At 39.2% G+C, this 24,302-nt stretch overlaps 2 protein-coding genes across 2 annotated transcripts; one reads left to right on the top strand and one right to left on the bottom strand.

Moving 5' to 3' along the window:
- Window positions 1–3,197: 3,197 nt before the first annotated feature.
- mfsd5 (major facilitator superfamily domain containing 5) lies at window positions 3,198–5,829 on the top strand. Its single transcript, XM_060894145.1, has 2 exons — window positions 3,198–3,337; window positions 3,730–5,829. The coding sequence occupies exon 2, from the start codon at window positions 3,839–3,841 to the stop codon at window positions 5,267–5,269; it is 1,431 nt and encodes a 476-aa protein (XP_060750128.1). The 5' UTR covers window positions 3,198–3,337; window positions 3,730–3,838; the 3' UTR covers window positions 5,270–5,829.
- A 312-nt stretch (window positions 5,830–6,141) lies between these two features.
- gdap1l1 (ganglioside induced differentiation associated protein 1-like 1) lies at window positions 6,142–22,627 on the bottom strand. Its single transcript, XM_060894146.1, has 6 exons — window positions 22,277–22,627; window positions 15,826–16,018; window positions 12,507–12,680; window positions 11,582–11,676; window positions 9,892–10,006; window positions 6,142–7,969 (listed from the first exon to the last, which is right to left on the bottom strand). The coding sequence occupies exons 1-6, from the start codon at window positions 22,454–22,456 to the stop codon at window positions 7,626–7,628; spliced, it is 1,101 nt and encodes a 366-aa protein (XP_060750129.1). The 5' UTR covers window positions 22,457–22,627; the 3' UTR covers window positions 6,142–7,625.
- Window positions 22,628–24,302: the final 1,675 nt, after the last annotated feature.

Here is a 24,302-nt window from a genome sequence, read left to right as displayed (position 1 = left end):
TAAGGACTAGGTGATGTATAGGACAGACATTTTCATTTTAGATGTATATCTCAGGACCAGAAGCTCAGAGATGAAATACTGTCATCTCGGAAGAGACTTTATTTTTTCAGCGCCCAAAATATTTCCACATATAAAGTATGAAATAACAGGCCATCAAAAGGAACTGAAAACAAAAGTTTCCAATGAATCTGAGGTACACAATAGAATCTGAACATCTGGACCCATTAAATAAAGACATCTACCAAGTTTCATATAAAATACTGTTCATACAATCCCGGATTGCATCTTACACGTATACATTCAAAAGCTTCAGTTAATATTCATAGGAAAGTAGGGGGAAATGTGATCTTAGTGACTTAGAACACAGTTGTATGTGCCAGATGGGCAGGTTTGAATAGGATTGGGTATTTCATAAACTGCTTATCTCCTGGGATATTCTCACAGAATAACAACATCAAATATAACATAAATAGATCCAGTAATCTGATAAAACAGTTAAAAAAATAAACATTAATAGAGTTAGTAGTGTACTTAAAAATTTTTAAGAACCTAATGATGGTTTCACTAAGTTGATAGACAAAAATCAAGTCAGAAATTAAAGTGTTTGTTCTCTGCATCCAGGTTCTGCATATTAAAGTGTTTCCATTGCTCTAAATCACTAGTCTAAGCTCATACGGCCCAAGTCCAATACAAAACTTTACATAATTTTCAAGCTTACCAATAAAGTTTAGTATGGTTCAAGTATTATACTGTGTTTGTTAAACATTTATAAATACCTCAAAAAACCCCCACAATGATTAATTTTCTCCTTCATAACAATTTCAAACTCTCACAAATCTAAATGACCTTAGTATGTTTTGGAATCAGTAAATGTTTTATAGCCTGGTTTATTCCTCTTTCATGTTTAGTGGAGCCCTTTACGTATTTTTGACACTGTCTGCTGTCATGTGCTACTAGCACAAAAACAATGATACAAAAGTAGTTTAGTAGGTTAGCTCATACTGTATGAAACTGAACATAAAAGCTTGATATTCGTGGTGAGCCAGTGATAGCAATCTGCTGCCCCTTTTTTTTTTTTTGCCTCTTTTCCTGTTGGTTGCGTGTTCCTTTACACTATAGTGAGCATGTTTGATGCATGGTCCCATTAGCTCAGTTAAAAAAAAAAGCAAAATATAAACAAAACAGGGGATATACAGAGGCAGGGCACATGGATTTTAAAAAATAGATTTAGCTTTGTAATCATAGACCTGCATGCAAAATGGTAAACAGCGACTGACCGTCGCTAATAAACATGCATGGTGAAGCGCAGATGCTGTTCTGGCCATCTGTGACTGTGGCTTTAAGTCTTCACTGTGTGAGAGTTAGAATAGCTCCCCTATTAGCAATAAGCTGAAAATAACACTTCCTTCTCTCTACTGAACTGTCTCCCACCCTGCATGATTGGACTAGTTGTAACGTCTGAGTTTTACAGAAAACGAGGATGCTCTCTGAGGCATTAATATACTCTGGCCTAAATGTAGCACCAAATTATGCCAGACAGATCAGGGTCACTTGGTTATTGACTGAAAAAGATGAAAAGGGAGCACAGGTGCATATTTTAGTTTCTAGTTTGGTATCTAACATCAAGTACACTTTGTCTTTTAGGTATACAGAAAATCTTTTATGTGAACTGATGAAAGAACATCCTGTCTTCTTTATCCAAATATCACTGAGAAAGATTTCATTCATTTTGTGGCTAATAGAAGTGAACAGGCTACAAAATAAATTGCCATGGGATTTCACATAGATTAAATACAAAACTAAAAAACAAATTCAAATATTTTATATAATATCTAACCTCATAGAAGTCATTTAGCTCATTGTCATATGTTGTGTCTGTGCTTGAGCTGGGCACCAAGTTAATATGCACCGCAGCTGTCAGAACACACTAACATAATAATTAATTCTTAAGTTTCTTGTTTTACTGAAACAACTTGCAAGTTAGTAGTTAAGTAAGCAGAAGAAGAATACCACTGAGATCTATAATAAGTTTGCTATTTTGGCTAAGGCCACAACAGTCACCTCTTCTTTTTCTCTCTCATTTGTGCTCACTGGGTTACACCTGCAAATACAGGGTGAGCATGCATAAAGGCACATAAGGGCATGTAACACAGAAATGATTGCAGGAGGATTTGGAAAACTGTATTATGCTGCCACCATGTGTTGTGTTGTGTCTACACTCCATGACTTTGGTTTGTATTTTTAATGATTTTGCTCCACTTAGTCACTTAGAGCAAAGATTTCCAAACCTGGTGCTTGAGTATCCCTTGTCCTGCATATTTTTGTGTCATATCCATGTTCCCAACACACCTAAATCAATTAATCATTTGAACTAAAAGCCCTTCCATGAGTTAAAGTGGGTGTGTTACAAAAATGTGCAGGACAGGAGATACTTAAGGACCAGGGTTGGCAATCTGCTCCTTAGAGTGAAGCATGGCTGCAAATCAAGACACTGTTAATGTGTCTAATCATGTTTATCCCATGATTGGAGTGGTCCCGCCATATGGGTCTCTGATTCGATCCTGAGCTTGGATTACTATGTCTGCGTGGGTTTCCTCCAACCTCTCAAAAGAATAAGATAGGTGAATTGGCTAGTCTGTGTGTGTGTGTGTGTGTGTGTGTGTGTGTGTGTGTGTGCACTGAGGTTCCATCCAGACTGTATTCCCAATCCCCGCCCTATAACTTCTACAGAAATAATAGGGCGTTACTAAGGAGGGAAAGTTAGAACGATTCTAAGGGCCCACGCACTTTTGGGGGCCCCAGAGGCTTGTATATTTGGTGCGAAATGGGTGTGGTAGGGGCCAAGTCTCATTTCCTTTCATATTTCCCAAAATTGCTAGTGGTGCCCCTGAATGAATGGATGAATGAATGAATGAATGAATGAATATGCTAATGACTATTTAACACCTATGTAATATTTCGGAGCTGCTCAACACTTTAAGGCACACATAATTCCAAAGTAATATTGATATATTATGCAAAAACTAAGCAAACCATATACATTGTCTACTGGATGATGGTCTACTCAGTGGGAAAAAAAACACGTGCGCCCGTTTAACAATATTATTAAATAACCAAATATTAGGTTAAATTACCATATTTTAAAAAACCCGATCAAACAACAATGGTCTTCTTCCGGGTACGTCACGTCTGATGACGTTGCTACCCGGAATCAGGAAGCGTTCGCAGTAAAACGGATGTGAACACGAATGATGATTCCAAGACTCCTAAATAAACCCGTAATATGAGATTGTGGAAGAAGGATCTTGACGGGAAGGAATACGGCAAAGCTGCTGAGGTATTGCAAACATATAATAAAAATGACGTTTAGTAACAGTGAACTACAATTACATCAAAGCTAACTATGTCAAGCTAACTTGCTAGTTTGCAACAATAGTTCACTAAACTGCTCAGGCTGAATTGAACAAACCCCAGACTGAATATTCTGCTTTATAACCTACTAAATAGGGTATATTTAGGGTATAAGACGTTGTTCCATAATCTTTATAGTAACTTCTATAGAAATAGAGCCATTTAAATCCAGCCCTTTCAGTTCTAGTGATGTATTGATCATGTGTGTGACAAATGCTGACCATGTGCCCACATAGCAAGTTTCACCTTCTTGACTTATTTTTACTATGTTTTTCCATTGCAATTTATTCTTATTCTGTTGCACCTCACTTTTTATAGCCTCTCCGAAACGTAAAGATGAAGTGAAATTATAAAGGAGAAGCACTGCGAATCCGGACCTGTGCAGACCTACGTTACCTGGCCACCTGAAAGCTGACCTTGGAGTGCCATGTTTGTGACGGCATATCTTGCGTTTGTGGCCCTGGTGGTCCTGTGTCTATGTCTGGAACTCGCAGCTCGGCGCATTGCTTCTCAGCAGTCCACTCAGGCGACCGTGGCCAACCCAGCTTTCCTCTCCTTCCAAAAGGTCTTCTTAAAAACATACCTATTGGCCCTGTGGGCTGACTGGCTACAGGGGCCATACCTTTACAAGCTCTACCAGCATTACAGCTTCCTGGAGTCCCAAATTGCCATCTTGTATGTCTGTGGTCTGGCCTCTTGCGTACTGTTTGCCCCTGTGGCTGGCTGGCTGCCACAGGTTCTAGGCCGAAGGCAGACGTGCCTTGTTTTCTGTGTGTCCTACTCTGTGTGCTGCCTCACAAAACTGTCTCAGGACTACTTCGTGCTCATCCTGGGTCGTGTGCTGGGTGGACTCTCTACTTCCCTGCTCAGTACGGCCTTCGAGTCCTGGTATGTGCACTGCCATGTTAATGTGCATGATTTCCCCAAAGAATGGATCCCTGTGACGTTCATCAAAGCTGCGGACTGGAATCACGGATTGGCTGTGGCTGCTGGGCTCGTGGCAAACCTGTTTGCAGAATGGTTGGAGCTAGGACCTGTAGCTCCTTTTCTGCTTGCTATTCCAAGCCTGGCTGCATGTGCTTGGATGGTATTTTTTGACTGGGGAAATGAGGAAAAACTACAGCGTGTAGGCCAAAGAGACAGAAATAGTGCTAATATCGGCCTTCAAAGTGCCCCTCAGACTCGATTCCGACGAGCCTGTCTGGAAGGCGTGCGCTTTCTGTTCGCAGAGCGTCGTGTAGTGCTCCTGGGTGGTGTGCAGGCCATTTTTGAGAGCGTGCTCTATGTTTTCATATTTCTGTGGACACCTGTGCTGGAGCCACAGGGCCCGCCACTCGGCATTGTCTTCTCCTGCCTAATGGCAGCCAACATGGCAGGTTCATCACTCTTCCGTTTGGCCACATCAGCCCGTTACCGGCTCCAGCCGGCCCACCTGCTGGGCTTGGCCACACTGCTCGCCTTCTTCTCTTTCTTTATGCTGACGTTTTCGACTGCACCAGGCCAACCAAAACCCAGGGAATCGTTTCTGGCTTTCCTGCTGCTGGAGTTGGCATGTGGCTTTTACTTCCCTGCTGTGAGCTTCCTTCAGGGCCGTGTGATCCCCGTGGAGCGCAGGGCTGCGGTTTTGTCCTGCTTTCGTCTGCCGCTCCACTTGCTGGCATGCTTTGGCTTGCTGGCGCTACATGGTGAGGTGTCAGGAGCCGGTGCAGGCGAGGCAGGTAGTGGCACCAGGCACATGTTCGCCGGCTGTGCTGGAATGATGCTAGCCGCCTTGCTGGCTGCTGTGAGCCTCTTCACTCTGGGGAGGAATGATGCAGACCTGAGACTTGATGGGACCAAGGGAGAGGGTGAGATTTAATCAGGAGGATGAAAGGCTTTGCAGAAAGATCATAAAGTGAACTACTTTGCCAAGACAAAAAGCTGTTTAGCTGTCCGAACAATATTTGCGGCAGAATGTTTTAAATGAAGTACTTTGTGAAATGACTACCATGACTTTCAACATGTTCAGTGGTAAAGCAGACCAAAGGTGATAAAATGGTTGGAGTATTTGTTGTTTAGTTTGTGGTTTCATAAATAAAGTATAGTCTGATAGTCTGACTGAGTTTTCAGCTCCCTTGGTGAAGATGGATATAAGTTATATGAGTAAGAAATTCTTCTAGATTTTCATGAATTGGTTAAACAATGTTGTCTTAAAAGATGATGTTGAACACACATACTGAAAGGTCTACGCTAGTTGGTCTAGCCACAATTTTTTTTAGTTTTTGTTTAAGCCATGCATGCTTCGAACCAAACAAAAGCATTGTTTTAAACATTCACATGCATGGTTAAGCCAATCCTGACTCCAAAACCATGCTTTATTTTATTTTATTTATTTTTAATTTTTTTTTTTTTTTTGGTTTTGCTATTTTCGCATTCAATTATCACACTGCTGTCCCGTTTGCTAAGCTTTTCATAAATAAGAAAAGATTAATAAAGCTTTCTGTTAAGCATTTTCATTTATTGTAATCCATGGCAACTAAACAAATTATGGCTTATGAACAAACATCATAAAAAGCACCATAAATGCATATCTTATCAATATAAAAAATAAATAAATACATAAATAAATAAACAAAAAACCCATGTTGTGAACTGTAATGGCCACAGTGAAAAAATTTATTTCAAGATTTATTTCTGTAGATTTTTGACCGAGTTTTTTTTTTTTTGTTGTTTTTTTTTTTTTGTAGTGAACAACACCAGAAACGCTAAAATCTCTCATTGTTCTGTCAGCTTGGACACGTACACATTCATTTATGATTTGTAAGGCGGTGTATATTGCTAGGCTTTTATTCTATAGTGTACAGTGTCAGGTGTACACTCACCTTTCTCCTAAATCCATTTAAGCACTTTTTCAGAAAACAATTTATTTTTTTTTTTTTGCATTTATTTTTATCTCCAGGAGATAAAGTGCCCCTGGTGAATAGTATAATCAATTTGGCGCTCGTTTAAAACACATTTCAGAAGGATTTAATTTATTTTTCATGTCTCTGTTTGGCATAGTGTCAATAATCAACGCAGATATGTAGAGTTTTTATTTGTTCAGTATTAACATAAGTTATCATCGTCTGCCTGTTGGGAACGAAGCAGTTATTAGAATTTGTTTCTCTTCTGTCATCTACACAAACCCAAATCATGTTAGAGAAAAGAAAACACATAACTGACAAAAACGATCAACAACTAACGGCTTGGTATAAGATGACATGCGAGTGCTATGAGTTTATTTAATATAATGAGTGATTTTCTGATTTCGTTTCGAGTATGTTGATCTTTGGAGAGTCACAGTACTGCATATTTCATTGTTCCTTGCTCTAGCACACCTGATTTAACCCATGCTGTTCGATAATGAACCAAGTTGAAAATACGCTAGAGCTGCTTATCCTAACCATCTAGATACAACTGATACATGGAAATATCACTGGCCCACCGAGCATTACTTAATTTCCCATTTTTATCATCTTAAAATAACAAAAATGATATCTGAGTATAATGTAAGCCATCAGGGTCCACTTATTCAGGTGCTTAATGCTGGTGAGGTACAGTACGTTCTACAAACAAAGAAAAACCTTGACATGCCCATGTGCTGTTTGTGAATGTGCTGTAATCTATACAGATTGAGTGAGTAAATAATCATTTCTTATATGTTTGGCAGTATTAGGCTGCAGCTAAAACATTTTAACTAGCGCCTCGATAATGATCGGGGTTCAGCTGGAAAGCCATAAATGAAAAGTAGATTAAAGGGCAAAAGGTGAATGCCTCGAACATGAGATACTCCTACTAGAGCATTTGAGGCGGGTATCGTTATAGGTCATGCTATAATAAGTGCGCGTGTAATGCCAACACATACCACATGGGAGGAATTTGTAGTGCTTTTAATTTAGATTGTGACGTTTGGTTTCACTGACTGTAATCTGTAAGCAAATGAAATTAAAGGCATTTCGTAAACCATAGGGAAATCGATATATAAAAAAATAAACAAATGAAGGCATCGATTACCAGAAAATGGGTTGATAAGAAGAATTCCTCGTCATGGAATGTTCTTATTTAATCTGTTCACTCAGATAATAGGGTTTTTCTCTGCACAGCATCATATTTCTAGCTGTTGCACAACATCTGGTACAGAAAAGTTGCAGCCTCACACAAATTCACAGACACAGTACACAGTATTAGAGTATTTACTACATGTATTTCTTTTTTAAAAACCAATAGGCAAAATAGCCCATCCCACCTAAAGAACCCATTAAGAAGGAAGCCCCAAAGAAGGACGGTGGCTTCTTTTTTACCATTCGGAACGCGTTGGGGAGGACCGCTGACAGTAAGGTGGTGTGGATGTCTCCCAACACCTTGCGGAAAGCGTAACGCTTCTGCACACGCTCGAAAAATGACTGAAGGTTGGGTCTGCTTCCGTCCTCCCAGTACTTATTTGAAAGTCCCAAGAACTTAAGCCTGTGCAACGTGGCTCCAAGACATATATCAGCAAGTGTAAAGTCAGGTCCACAAAGCCACAACTCCTGCTTCTGACCTGTTAGCAGAGAAGTGGGATTATTAGTAGTATAGGTTTGTTTGTTACTGATATTTCCCTGTTCATGATTTTCTATTTTAAACTACCACACATTAATAAACAACTTAATCATCCAGAACATCTTTTAAATAAATAAATATATTAGAATATATAAAAATAAATAAAAGCCATCAATTTTAGGCTTAAGGACAATACAGAATTGTGTAATATTAGTAAATGTGCACTAGGGATTGGCATTGATTGTGAGTTGTGTTACAAACTTTATCTAATGTCCACATGGCTGACGTCTTCATTATTCTGCTTCAGTGTCATTTAATCATTCTACATTCACATGTCAATGTTTTATTGGGGAGAAAAAGACTTTTCTGTGTATTATTGAGTGGTTTTCGAGTGACTGTATTCCAGTGTATGCAAAATGTTACAGTTGGCAGGTCTGAAAATACACAAACATTGCGTTAGGATGATGCTAATATTGTTACATCACACAAGCCTCCTATTACTCAGTAATAATAGTCCAACATCCAAGAACTAAAAGTTCAGAACAATTACTATTTGGTTTTTTGAAGTTTTTTTATGCACAGAAAAAGAATTAAGCATAGTAAGCAGTAGTTATTGGTTTTATCAGAAACTACATAAGAAGAAACTAGTGCTTTTATCAGTAAACACTACAACAGCTTCCCAGAGTAATCCTAAGGCTGAATGTGTTTTTGCTTTTGGGAACCATTTTGAGAAACATTCAAACAATAAACATAAATTTATTGTACAACAGTAAAAAAACCCCAAAAAGAACAAAACACTGGTTCTGAGACTAAGGGGGTTTTTACACCTGGTCACTTCATGCGTTTTCTGTGATCCGATGGTAAAAAGACCAGGTCTAAATGCCCTCCGAAACGGTTTCGAGACGGATATAAATCCGATCGCTCAAACCACTTCAGGAGGTGGTCTGGGACGCATTTCAGATGAAACTGGGCAGGTATAAATGAATGTGGTTGTTCAAGCCAGATACATCAGCGCTATACTCCTCCCAAACGGAAGTACGTCACTCGCAGGTGACTCACGAGTCGTGCATCGCGCCAGAAACAAACATGTTTTCCCATCAGTGCTGGTGCCGATCTTTCACCCAGGTGTCTCGTTTGGTCTTAAAATGCACTGCTGCTGCCAGCGAAAATGCAGCAAACAGTAAATGCTGTTTTTTGTAGCAACCGCATACACCAAAGCGTGTTCCATTTCAATTACCCCGGAAATGAGGTAAAATATATTTGCATATTGGGCGGGAGTAGAAATATCGGATTGATATCCGATTCGCCAAGACGTATTTATGTGGCCTAATGTAAATGGAACAGTTTTAACAAATCAGACAGCTATCGGATCAGAGAAAACACATGAAGTGACCAGGTGTAAAAAGGCCCTTAGAGAACCCATAATACTGCCAAAACAGGTCTACTTGAGCCTGTAATACTAATATCAGGGGTGTCAAACTTATGCCCTGCAACATGATAAAATTTTTAATCCAACCGACATTTTAATCCAACCGACCGAATTGAGTGTCTTGGTTCTTAATTTAAATGATCTTGTGCACTGTAAATAACTGAAAAATGCACTAAAGCTGGTTACACTGATAAGATTTTATCGATAGCAAGTTAAAAATGTCCAAAATGTTGTCCTAAGTACGTGACAATTGTAACATTAAGGAAAATAAAATAAACTTGCATAAAACTGGAAAAGGGGGCGTTATTTTTTAAGTTTTTGTTGTTGCTTGATTAAGAAATGCAATCATTTAGAATGGGTCTTGAAGACAAAAGAACAGTTGTTAATGTGTTTTTGTTCACTGATTTGGACTTGACATTGGAGTAAATGTAATATAGCCTGTCACCTAAAATGAGTTTAACCACCTGGAGTGTAAGAAATGAGAAAGAACTTGCCTTGATACTCCAGTTTCCTCTTTTCAAGTTCTGCCTCTACCTGGTCTAGTACCATTGCCAATTCAACAAGGATTTTCTTCAGGTAGTTCACGTTGTCATGGTCCAATATCTTCGCCTGGTAGAACAAGACAGAACTGTGAATAGATACCTCATTCCAGAGAACCACACAAACACAAGTTTCTTGCCAGATGCCTTTTCCGCTCACACTTAGTGTACAAAGCAGTTAAAGGAGTTAAATACAACATACTGGCATTTGCAATAACGTCTAATGTACAATACAATAGTATATACATATCATGCAAAATTAATAGTCAAATCAGGTTTTTCAGAAGAATGCTTTCAAAAATGGAAGTGTTAAACATTTATTTTCATAAATGAACAAAATGCAGTGAATGAACAAAAGAGAAATCTAAATCAGATCAATATTTGGTGTGTCCACCCTTTGCCTTCAAAACAGCAGCAATTCTTCTAGGTACACTTGCACACAGTTTTTGAAGGAACTCGGCTGGTAGGTTGTTCCAAACATCTTGGAGAACTAACCACAGATCTTCTGTGGATGTCGGCTTTCTCACATCCTTCTGTCTCTTCATGTAATCCCAGACACACTCGATGATGTTGAGATCAGGGCTCTTTGGGGGCCGTGCCATCACTTCATGCTGGTTTGAAGGCAAAAGGTAGTAACACCAAATATTGATTTGATTTAGATTTTTCTTTTGTTTGCTCACTTTGCATTTTGTAAATTGATCGAAATAAACAATCAAGCATCGCGTTAGTTCTGGCAGGCTACGTCGTCAAGCGTGCATCAGCTGGTAATCAGCTGTCCATGACGTGCACCAATCCGGTTACAACTTCCTATTACCCGACCATTTAAATTCCCATTCATTGAGCCGCTTCTAGCGCGTCGCTGCTGCTGCGACTTAAACTCCCTCCTCCAACCCCGACTCCACCATGCCGGAACCTGTGTTCATTGTACCAGTCACGTCTTAAATCTCCACATATTTTTCTCTCTCTCTCCCTCTCTCTAATTATTTAATTATTTATTTATCCTGTTATTCGTTTATTTGCCCCAAAAAAAAAAAAAAAAAAAACTCTATGCATGATTAATGGTTCTGTTATAGGGGGGGTCTATTCTATTTTCTAGTTGCTGCTCACCCCGCTCGGTCCATGCATGCGCACGGACGGGCGCGTGGATTCCTGCCCAGAACAGAACCATACCGCCAACACTAACTGTATGCTATCATCTAATAAATTCTCATTTGACAACGTGGTCCTGACAGAACTCATTATTTATGTTTCTGAAAGCATTCTTTGTTTACAGCATTTTTTTCACACCTGCCTAAAACTTTTGCACAGTACTGTATATTACTGTGTTACTTCCAGTTCAGTTTCTATAGTAACATCTTACACAATGACTTGTGAAAGACAGTTCTTGTGTCATACATTGAAGGTTTTAAAAGGTGTGTAATTTCTGATATGTTGCAGCTACATTTTTGGAAGGAGTCTCTAGTTTCAGAGTTCATCCTTATAACATACAGTAAGCTGCATTTTTTTTTTCTTCTCTAAACTTCAGTAGAATAACTGAATAACTAGGGAATAACTGTTTTTAACTGCCAAAACACTAACGTTATCCATAAATGTATAACAGGTCAAATGTAACATGTATTGTGAACCCTATTTCTTGACATCTTACCATGAGTTTTTTCTGCTTTGAAAGGTATGGCTCTGTCAGCTGTGGCTCCTCGTGGTCCAGCTTCATGAGTTCAGATGCTGCATTGGCTAAGTGTCCTGGAAGAGTGGGATGAAGAAAGAACTTCGAACAGCAGTCACTATTCAGGATCACGTAGATTATGATAAATGTAATGATTTGATATCAGTGCTTGCTTCTTAAATTGTTGTAGGAGAAAACAAAGCCAAATCATAATGTTTTAGGGAAATAAAACAACTTTGAAAAAGTGCTAGTTCCCTTTTGGAATAAGAATAAAGTAGTCTATGATTCTGAAGAGTGCTTTGGCCAAATGTCTGGATATTTTTCATCAAATATTTTAAACAGATATGGCAGTTGAGTAAGTTGTAATGAGATTTGTATGCTTGAAAATCAAGCTGATGTAAACATAACTCTACAAATGGTGTTTCACACACATTTTCAATAAAAAGAGATTTATTGGGGTTTATGCAGGATTTTCCTGTCCACATTAAATCCTTACAAGGCTTCAGTCTACTGGCTTGATTTACTGGTCTGTTTTATTGTATAATGCATGTGCAATGCAGTTCAGAATGAATAAGCCATATCAAATAACAAGGGCCTTTGCGTACACCAGCTAGCATTCTTCCGCAGCTGGGGTTCTTGCCAATGCAAGGTCAACACTTGATCTAATAACGGTCCTTGCTGTAAATCAGCTAGTCTCACTGCAGTTTATGCCATTGAAAAGTCAACACTTTGAGGAAGCCCTCCTTTTGAAGGTGAGGCGTTAGTTTCATTTCAAACTGAGAATCCAGTCGAAACCAGTTTCAGTCTATAACTACAGATTTGTGCACTTATCAAACAAACACATTCTGAAGTGAAGCAGTGTAAAATTCCAGAATGCATTTTTTTTTCTAATTGTTGCATCACTTACTACGTATTTCAGCAGTGGCGTACTTTGGGATCATGGAGTCGGTGGTGAGCTCAGGGTGGAGTATGCAGCCATGTGTGTAGGCGTCCATGGGCAGGCCATCCAGAAGCTCTTGATACTGCTTGACCCGAGCATACATGGGAGTGCCTTCATCTGGAATAAGCTGGGCTATTGTATCTGTTGCGAAACATGTATACATACATGGAACCCAATTATCCATCCATCCTTTACACCACTTAGTACCAGGAGGAAACCCCCGAGGCACAGGGAGAACATGCAAACTCCACACACACAAGGGGAACCTAGAGCCTATCCCAGGAGACTCAGGGCACACACCAGGACACGATGCAATCACACACACTCACACTCTAAAGACTATTTAGAAATGCCTACAACTCATGCCTTTGGACTGGGGAGGAAATCCTGAGGTACAGGGAGACCATGCAAAATCCACACACACATGGCCAAAGTTGGAATCAAACCCCCAACCCTGGAGGTATGAGGTAAACATGCTAACCACTGTGCCACCTCCCCAACATACAGAATGCTGAAAATATCTAAAAGTAAGCTTGATATCAGCTCAATTATGTGCCCTGCCTTTCCTTTCTTTAGGAAATAACATAGTTTAGTTAACCACATGTGCATGAGCTGTGCTTACCCATTATGCACAATTTCCAGAATAAAGTAAAAGAAGCAGCCAACTCTTGATTAAAGTCATTTGTTTTGTCTCAACACAGCTGTCCTAAAGGAATAAAAAAGGCTTTGTAGATAGAACTAGAAAAGAGACAGGCCACACATATCCCACTCTGTCTGTAACATTTTAATGCATTAGGGACAATGGATGAGAGCAGCCTGGCTATCCTCCAGCCTGCTGACTAATCAGCCTCTACCCTGCACCTGCACGTCTTCATCAGGTCTGGGGTGAGATTTGACGCAAACCAGCCTCAGAGTTCAGCAACATAACGATTTCCCTTTGTCCCTGTGAAAAGCCTTATACACCAGGATTGATTAACATCAGTCTGTGAAACCTACACAACTGCACAGGACATGTCACCATATTAACATTTGTTTCAACTTATTTGAACTTTGCAAACTACTTTTATTTACTACCAAGATGATAACTGGGTTGTGTGCTGGAAGGATAATTTTCAGCTGGTGTGAGAATTTGCTTATGCTTCAGTTCACACATGGGTAGTGATCCTGCCTTACAATTCCTGGGTTCTACAATTGTTCTCTCTGTGCTTATAGTGAAGTGACATACGGCTACGTATGGTTACCCATACTCAGAATTTGTTCTCTGCACACACACACCATGAACACACACCCGGAGCAGCGGGCAGCCATTTATGCTGCGGCGCTCGGGGAGCAGTTGGGGGGGTTCGGTGCCTTGCTCAAGGGCACCTCAGTTGTGGCCGGCCCGAGACTCGAACCCACAACCTTAGGGTTAAGAGTCAGACTCTCTAACCATTAGCCCACAACTTCCCTACTTTATATAGCTTTATATAGCTTCTTCTAGCTTCTCTAGTTTTCTGGCACATTCCAAAAACATAGCAGTAGATGTATTGGGTATGCTAAATTGTGTGTGATTGCCATCCAGTGTGTATTCCCACCTTGCACCCAGCTGTCCCAGGATAAGCTCCAGATCAACTCCTATAATGCAATTATTGAAGATGAATGAATGACTGAATATTTACATGTCCACAATCACAACCAAATTCAACTCTTTGTAGTTCACCTTAACAAATCAACAGAAAACCAAATCATTTTCATTTTAGCTTCAGATCAGTAATATCATAAAGGCTTATCACTAATCTCAGGACAAGTAAATTATTCTTTAAGAGGATTTAGACCTCAAATGGTCTTCAGAAGTCACCTCCCAACCTATACACCAAGAATCAAGAGTTTACCCACCGCTATGTGGCCATTAATAACAGTCATTAAGTTTGTTAATAGTAAGCGACTATGGGGATGTAACAACATCTCAATGAGTGTTCAATAAAGAAAGAATTACTGTAGGTTGTCAACTTTACTACCCTTTACAATGGAAAGTCTGCAGTTGAGAGTCCCCATCTTTGAATACCTGGTATCTTGGAAGACCAAAGGTCATCCACCTAAAACAAGTACAACCTTTCATTATCCCTAATACCTTCTAGAAATAGAGCTGGCAAATAACTTAAGTTTATGAGAAAGACCAAGGCTGAAGCTCCACCTTCATTCTAATTAGCATCCTCACTCTCACTCACTCATTTTCTACCGCTTATCCGAACTACCTCGGGTCACGGGGAGCCTGTGACTATCTCAGGCGTCATCGGGCATCAAGGCAGGATACACCCTGGACAGAGTGCCAACCCATCACAGGGCACACACACACACACTCTCATTCACTCACGCAATCACACACTACGGACAATTTTCCAGAGATGCCAATCAACCTACCAGGCATGTCTTTGGACCGGGGAGGAAACCGGAGTACCAGGAGGAAACCCCAGAGGCATGGGGAGAACATGCAAACTCCACACACACAACGTGGAAGCGGGAATCGAACCCCCAACCCTGGAGGTGTGAAGCGAACGTGCTAACCACTAAGCCACCGTGCCCCCCTAATTAGCATCCTAAAAATTCCTAAAAATTCTGCAAAGTTCCCATAGTTCTCCCCACTATTTTTAATTATTTTACACAATTATTGTTCAGGTTATTTAGTCGAGAGGATATTGTCTGGATTCATAAACACTATTGTAGAAAGAGGCTAGCATCATTATGGTCTGTAACAGTATATAATGGCACAAACCTCTCCACAGGGAGGTGAATTAGCCTAGCGCATCATTGGTTATCACTGATTTTGAACATCAAATGTTTAATAAGCTCATAAGAAGACACACAATAGCATAATATTTTCAGACACAGCGCACACACAGACCAGAGTACGATACATTTGTGCCATCTATCAAAGGGTGTCTGAGCATTTTAGCTGCCTCCTGCTGTTTAAAGGGCAGGTTTTTTTTCTTAGGTCATTAAGCTTCTCGAATCACCTCCACCAGATCTTTTTGAATTTACTTTACCTAGGCTTCACGGGCCATGAATTCTGATGTGTTATATATTTAACGTTTTAGTACATTCCCCAGAATTTGCACTGTTCATCACACACTGTGCTCCACGGGCCATGAATTCTGATGTGTTATACTGTATATATAATGTTTTAGTACATACAACAGAATTTGCACTGTTCATCATGCATCTTTGTATTTTCTGCCTCTCAGTGGAATGCCCTTATATGTGACTTCATTGTCTTTGTCTTACCTTCATTCGGAATTTTAACACTTACCACCCATAAAGTTGGTCTCTAAGTATTCGATGATTTGGTTGTAGTCACTGACGATGGTGTCTCCATGTATGAACACAGGCACCTCCTCTCCAAGGTTGAGCCTCATGAACCAGGGCTCCTTGTGCTCAGTCAGAGGTAGACTAACATCCCGCTCTTCACACAGCAGTCCCTTCTCATTAATCACAAGACGAACCTGCCAGAAAATAAACTCCAGCTCAAGCACATGTCCATTATGTATCACAGCTTATTATAGTTATTGGCTCTTGGCTGATTGTTATGATTCAGTCTAACCATTTAAACCTGCCAGACTTTGTTTTTTTGATGACTTCTCTCTATATTACTTTCACAATAGAATATAAATGGATATGAATATGTTTTCTCACTCGCTCTCATTCTCATCTTCTACCGCTTATCCGAATTACCTCGGGTCACGAGGAGCCTGTGCCTATCTCAGGCGTCATCGGGCATCAAGGCAGGATACACCCTGGACGGAGTGCCAACCCATAGCAGGACACACACACACACTCTCATTCACTCACGCACTCACACACTACGGACAATTTTCCAGAGACGCCAATCAACCTACCATGCATGTCTTTGAATCGGCGGAGGAAACCGGAGTACCCGGAGGAAACCCCCCGAGGCACGGGGAGAACATGCAAACTCCACACACACAAGTCGAACCCGAAACCCTGGAGGTGTGAGGCGAACGTGCGTGCTAACCACTAAGCCACCGTGCCCCCCGAATATGTTTTATTCTTCTAATTTAGTTCTTTTACTTCCCAGTAAAACTGACAATGAGCTTCAATGACTATAAAGGGTAATTAAGAAATAATAAGAAAAGAATAAACCACAAAGAGCCGTCCTCTTATAGGAAAATCAATAATGTGGTGTTGTGAAGTATTTATAATTACATTTAATGTTGTGGATCATCTCTCTCTCTCTCTCTCTCTCTCTCTCTCTCTCTCTCTCTCTCTATCATGAAGTTAATTAAAATGCAGCTCGTCATATTACAGAGAATGATGCCTTCTGATGGCCTGAAGACATTCCTGTGTCTAAAACCTTCAAAGTTCTAGCTTTTCTGACTGTTAGCACTGACACTTGAGACTCCTATCTTTTTTTGTATAGTTTATGCGGTGGTTCCACCTGTTACAGTTGCTGTCCCTAAGCTGTTACAGTTTTAGTTCTAGAAAACTGCTGCTGTTATAGAAAATTAATCAGAACCATCTGACCAATAAGAATTAAGAATACAAAATCATTGCTTAGCAAAGACCAAAAGCAATTATAATGTCATATGTACTACAGTAGGGGGGCACGGTGGCTTAGTGGTTAGCACGTTCGCCTCACACCTCCAGGGTTGGGGGTTCGATTCCCGCCTCTGCCTTGTGTGTGTGGAGTTTGCATGTTCTCCCCGTGCCTCGGGGGTTTCCTCCGGGTACTCCGGTTTCCTCCCCTGGTCCAAAGACATGCATGGTAGGTTGATTGGCATCTCTGGAAAATTGTCCGTAGTGTGTGATTGCGTGAGTGAATGAGAGTGTGTGTGTTTCCTGTGATGGGTTGGCACTCCGTCCAGGGTGTATCCTGCCTTGATGCCCGATGACGCCTGAGATAGGCACAGGCTCCCCGTGACCCGAGGTAGTTTGGATAAGCGGTAGAAAATGAGTGAGTGAATGAATGAATGTCTCGGGGAAAGATACAGTTGTGGTCATAAGTTTAGATCCCCCTTGCTGAATCTGAGTAACCTATTTCACATAACAGATATTTACATCTAGTCCACAAGACAAAATAATAATTGAATTTACACAAATGAACCAGTTCAAAAGTTTACATCCCCTCGATCTTTAATCCAGTATTTTGAGTATTGAGTATTGAGTATTTATCTAAATGATCAATAACTGTTTATATGTATTGTTGAGAGTTCTTCATGAGACTTGTTTGTCCTGAGCGGTTAAACAGAAGTTAATAATCCTTCAGGTCCTGTACATTCTCACCTCTACCAGCATTTCTGCATCTTTGACCTCTTACCAACAGAAACTATATGATTTTGAGATCCATCTTTTCTCACAGGTCAACCAAGAGACTCATACACGACTATTACAAAAGATGCAATCATTCACTGATGCGCAACAATGATACATCAGAATCCTATATGTGCAGGACCTGACGGATTGTTCTGAAGACCCGTGGGCAGGACAAACAACGGACTCATGAAGATCAATCCGATAAATAAAAACAGTCGCCGATAATCCAGGTAACAACATATAGTATAAAGAATCAAGGCGATGTAAACCTTTGAACTGGTTCATTTGCATAAATTCAAGTATTATTTTGTCTTTTGGAGTAAATTCTTACAACCTAGTTTTAAAGACATGCTATCCAGGATTTACTGTATAGTAAATATAGTATAGTAAATCCTCATATAGTTCAGTGATACTTTATATGCTCCAAAGACTCCTGTTTGTCCGTACTGCATGTCCTGACCCCAGACCAGAACTGAACGCAGTTATTATTAGTTGCCTCCAGATCCTACAGATAAGAGTCACTAGACTGAGATCTTTTTCGTTTGGAATATAATATATAGTGAGTCTTAATGATCGACCTGGATACGAACTGATTTATTCATAAATCTTCCAAACAAGCGTTTACACAAAAAATGAAGCGTTTACAAAAATTCTCTCCTTTTGGAAAAACATTTCCAAAAATACCTCAGGAGTTTGTGTAAATCTACATATAATGACTCTTACTAATGTCTACCTTGATTGATATTGGTTTGAAGGTAATCGTTAAAAATATATATTGGATTTGCAAGGGTTTCTCAAAGATGTAATTGCTTTAGCGAGCTTACAATCTCTGTGCTTTCATATTGAGCATCGCATCAAAGTGCCAACAGAATAAACTATGGTAAATTAACTACAGAAAATGAAATCCAATCAGTTGTATACACATTAATTGTAAAGATCAGTCACAGTCTCTATCATGTAAAATAATTGCTCCAGGAGTTTGTACAGATCCCATGTGCACAACATGTCTTTATAATGGCAGTTGGCTCTAGAATAACGTCATATTGTTCATTGGTTGCTAGCTAAACCTTGTGATACCCAACGTGCTTCAGTGGCTAAGCCGCATTGTGGAGGATTTAGCTGCTTTTTAATGTTCTTTTACCATTTATTGACCTTTTATTTGTCTTGTTTTGTTTTGAACTCTCTGTGCACTATCTTGTCCTACATCTGGTTTTACAATCCCATAATCTTCCGGCTGGGTTTCATCCCTTTCACAAAGCTCAGAACCATCTCAAAAGACCTCCTTCCCTTCGTCTTTTCTATCCTTTACAACATGAGGACGATTAGTCCGTTTCTATCCACAGTTCAGTCTCTTGCTATTTCAAGGTTGCTGCAACTTGCTCTAAGGAGGTCTTCCTTTGTACACCACACAACCGCTGCAACTAATCCTGAATGCAGCTGGACGACTTGTTTTCAACCTTCACAAATTCTCCCACTATAAATAATTGCTACCTGTTCTCTACTAGTTCCTGGCTTAAAACCTTGTTGCTTTTTGCCAAAGCCCAAAATGGACCAGCACACTTCCACCTTAAAGCACTTATCACACTGCACTCCGCAATCTGCACCCTGCTCCCTGTGATCGTCTATCGCTGTTTGGTTGAACCCACCGTCTCTCGTGTAAGAGGAAGACATGCATTAATGCTGTTCTCTGTTCTGGTGCCTAGGTTGAGGAATGAAAGAACTAAGACCTACCACCTCATGAAACATCTAACAAAAATTCAGATTTTACTTAAATCTCCAACAGGGTTTTTAGACTGATAGTATTTTTAGACATTAAGCAAACGAACCACTATGAGATCATGTTTATTAATAGAGACGTCACAGCACTTCTGTCCTGTGAGCATCTATGAAGTTTTTTGTGAATGTCTCTAAAGGTAAATATGAAGGTGCGTAGTCATTTATGAGCGTCAACATATGCACCAAGCTACAAAGGAAATCAGTGTTACTTTAACTTTTGTAAAAAACTGAGAAAACAACTACATGAAATTACATTTACAATGTAAGGCTTAAATGTTTCCGGTGGTGGTGTTTGGTATGCGACATAGTATTAGCAAAATATGGGAAGTTGGTGTTTATGTTATAGCTGATCCTAGCTGAATGGCTGAATTCTAAATGAGTGCCTACTCTCCATAAGTGCAAGCCATAATATATGAACTAATGGATGCTGTACCCTATATTGCACTTTAGTTCTAACAGAGAGACATCTGAGTCTGAGCTTTGTCAAAAAGGCACTAAAAAAGTGTGAAAGAAACATAAGCAAAAGAAAAAATTTTTAATATAGACAGTGTTCTGTGGAAGCTCGGTGGTTCTACGCTAGTGCTCAGATGACTAGGAGTTTCAAGCTGAATACTTAAACCAGCAGAGATTTACTGTCAGGATTTTGAGCAAAGCCTTTAAGCATCCTCTGTATTATTGAATTGCTTCTTCTCTCAACTGTAAGTTGCTTTGTATAAAGTAATTGTTGCTAGAGACAGCACAGGGCTGTTATCCAATATCACTATTGACTGGACATCAGCAGAAAGTACTGAGTTGGCTATGAGAGGGTTTGAACAAATCTGACCGATTATCCATGGAATCATGGACAAGAACTACAAGAAGCTGCTTCAGTTACAAATCTCTCATTTTAAAGCTTTACCAAAAAAAATGTCAGGTCAGTATTAGAGAATACTGAAAGTTTCAGTACGGGCTTCAAAAAATAAAAAGTGGTATATCCACGTCTCTAAATAAAGTACTGCTAAATAATAAATATATAGTGCATTTATATGCAAATTTTGAATTTTATAAATCTTTTCATATTATGAAAACAGGGAACAGTGGAGTGAGGCGACAATGCATGGGACACCGGTCCATCGCAAGGTACCATTTCATGCACACACTCATTCACACTCATTTACACAATTAAAGTACCTAATAGACCTTTCAGGATGTTTTTGGGAGATGGAAAAATTTATACAGAGATGTGAGGCACCAATGCTATCCATCACACCATCCAGTATATTATTTAAGAGTGAAATATTCTGTTTTTTAAATAGGACATATGTTAATTTTTTTTGGCTCTTGTACTTGGTTAATACAACGCTGATATTTGTGGTGAAGTCCTGAATTGTTTTAGAAAATGAATGGAAATAATCAACATGCATTGTATACTATAATTGTAGCCATGTTGTGTAGAAATGCTATTTGTAGTTTAATCACAAGGTTAAAGACGTCCGTCTCATTTCCAGAAATGCAGACTGACTTGTAATTTAATGAAATGACCAAATGAACAGATCCTCACTCAGCACTCAGCAGATAGACCTGGCCTTATCAGCTGTTGTATAAGGATCCAATGTCTATACCTGAGATATGAAGTGACAGCGTACCACAGGCACGTCTTCATTTTACATTTTTACATTTATACATTATACATTTTTAGAAACTTTAGACAATTTAGACAAAACCATTTCGGGCAGAAACAGGAAACCAGATTCTGATTTAATGCTTATCTGGTCTACACAATTGAATCTGTTTCATTTGTTGTTGCTTGTTTCATCCACATAATCTGATTTTTCTGTGTATTTAATATTTAATACACATAGCTGTTCCTTCTTTTTTCATATATGTATACTGAGACTGATCCATGTTTAGACAAATTGATCATATCTATATATATATTTATATGATCAATTTGACTAAACATGGATCAGTCTCATCTAATGGTTTCATCTGAGTCATTACTCTGTGTTGAGACATTTCATTGACTTGCTGGATAATGTGTCTGTGCACAGGATGCCATGACACATTAAAAAGTTGAGCCTCATGAATGCAGCTCAGCTTGTAAGGTCGGTGAGGGAGAAGATCTGTTTGTCTTTTACTTGAGTGAAGTCGTGACTACCATTTCAACTGTACGATCCGCTGCTTTACATAGGCCCTGTCCAGCAGAGCAGTGCTTGGTAATAAGATGAGCAGTTGAACCAAGATATTCACAGTTTTTCATGTTGCCTTAAATCTCCAGAACTACATCATACTATATACTATACACCACATGCTCGCAGTACCGTCTACTACAACATACAGCTCACAGTCAGCTTTTAATGAATAATGAATAATTTAGAGTGTCATCCTCATGTCTTCGCCCATAGATCTATGTCTCTTGACTGTGCAAAATGTTCTGAGCTGTCAAAATAGGTTATGCATTCTCTAAAACCAATCCTAGCAATAAACACTACTTACACTTTATCTATCTGAATCATCATCAGCTATATATTTCTATAAAACTGAACAGGTCTGGATCAGCATTGTGTGCTAAAATGAATCAAAGAGAAGGTAAAATAAATGAATTCAGTTTAACTAGTGTGTCCCACTGCATAACATGCAATGTATAGCCTCCATTTTGCTGGCTATGTGTTTACCTTTTGCGAGCTGAAAGACTGCGTCCAGTGGTACAAAACAAGGCGGTCTTTAGAGAAGGGTTTGTGTTCCACTGGCGGCTCGTGACTCTCCTCTCCATCCGCGAGCTTGCCGTCTTCGCCCATGGCCGAAATGGGCCACCAGCTGCAGTTGGTGGGGGTGACATGGTTGGAAGACGCCATGACGGAGGATGCTCGTGCGTGCGAGAGCAAGGGTACCAACCGGGGAGGGATGATGGGAGAGAGAGAGAGAGAGAGAGAGAGAGAGAGAGAGAGAGAGAGAGAGCGGAAGGAGGGAACACAAACTGTGCAATAAACCCGTGCACCATCCTCAGGTTATCATCTATTTCCGGGTGCCCCTTAATCCAACAGAGGATGCTCCATCTGTGCGATATTAATAAGGAAATTAATTAACGCATAACTGCCATGTAGGATCATTTATATATCTATAAGTTCTATTGTAAACACAGACTGGAGCGCGAGCGCGCTATGACGCATGGAGATGGTCATCTCCTGGTGATGCCTCTTGTGAAGGTCAAGATAAACTCCTAACGCCATTTACCAGGGTTTCCGCAAACACCCCTTTAACTATACAATGGATTCCACTCACTATCACAATAGGCGAATTTTAATTGTGTACAATTATTAAGCCATAAATCTTTTTAATCTTGAACTGTCCATTAATCAGGTCCATATAATTTTTAAGTATAGTTATTTTTTTTAGGTTACTGTGATTTGGCAATAACTGATGATTCATGCATAAATCGAATTTTTAAATACATTCTTCATCGGACAAATTCTTAAATACTTTTATATATAAAATGAGCCAGGTTTGCAATTCCTCACTTGACCACCAGAGTGTGCGCTTTTCTATTTGTCTCCAATGAATCCGTGTTTTCAGGACACTAATATTGCACTATACTGGTGCAATAGTAGATACACACTCATCAGTAGGCATTTACCAAGCTTTCCTCAAGGAAATATATATATATAACCTTATAATAAAATTACTATTAAGTCAAGTCAAGAAGCATTTATTGTCATTTCAACCATATAAAGCTCCATTATGCCACATTATCTATACATTTCGATTTTGGAATAATGTTGATAAAACATATTTCTACTTACTGTCTTCCCACTAACGGTTTTCTTGTCTTATACTATTATTTTTATTATTGTGATACTCATTTTTACCAAAAACAAATTCAAGTCTATTAATTACATATAATATCCACAAGAGGGCGCGCTGTAGTCATTTATCCCTATGAAATAACTGTTAAATGTTCAGTAGAGTTTTAAGAGTATTTTAGTAGTTTTTATATGAATTAAAAACCTTGCATTGCTCTTGAGTTATGAGTTTTAATGCCATGCTAGACTTTGATATTTGCCAAATTATCTAATTTTCTTTAATCCCTCCCAAAAGAAGAGATCAGTGTAGGCTGCTCTATACAGATTTACACAATCATTATGTAATATAAAAATGACCATATATATATATATATATATATATATATATATATATATATATATATATATATATATATATATATATATATATATCCAAGCTAAACTCTCCAGTCTTTCAGTAAAACTTTTATAACTAAGCTTGCAAAGGTCTCATAAATACTAATCATGTTAGAATAATTTCAATTTGATCAAAGTAAAAAGTAAAATAGAAAATCAGAACAATGAAATGGACACACACACACATGCACACACACTCACTCACTCACACACACACACACACACACACACACACACACACACACACACACACACACACACACACACACATATAGAACAATCCAAGTGTATGTGGTCTTATAATAGTGAAAATGAAATAGCCCCTTAAAGTTAGGCTTACAAGGTTCATTAGATTACCTTAATTTAGATTTAAAAAGTGATCAAAATACACAACAGTACCACCTCAGTGGTATGTAAAATTGTTATAGTGATGTATAGTGGTTATAGAGAAGATGATGATGAAGAAAAAATAGATAAAGTTGAAGAAGAAGAAGAAGAAGAAGAA

Source organism: Tachysurus vachellii, chromosome 19 (assembly GCF_030014155.1).
Source record: "Tachysurus vachellii isolate PV-2020 chromosome 19, HZAU_Pvac_v1, whole genome shotgun sequence".
Lineage (NCBI taxonomy): Eukaryota > Metazoa > Chordata > Actinopteri > Siluriformes > Bagridae > Tachysurus > Tachysurus vachellii.
Note: the sequence above shows the minus strand (reverse complement) of the source record. Positions and strands in the feature narration are given on the sequence as shown.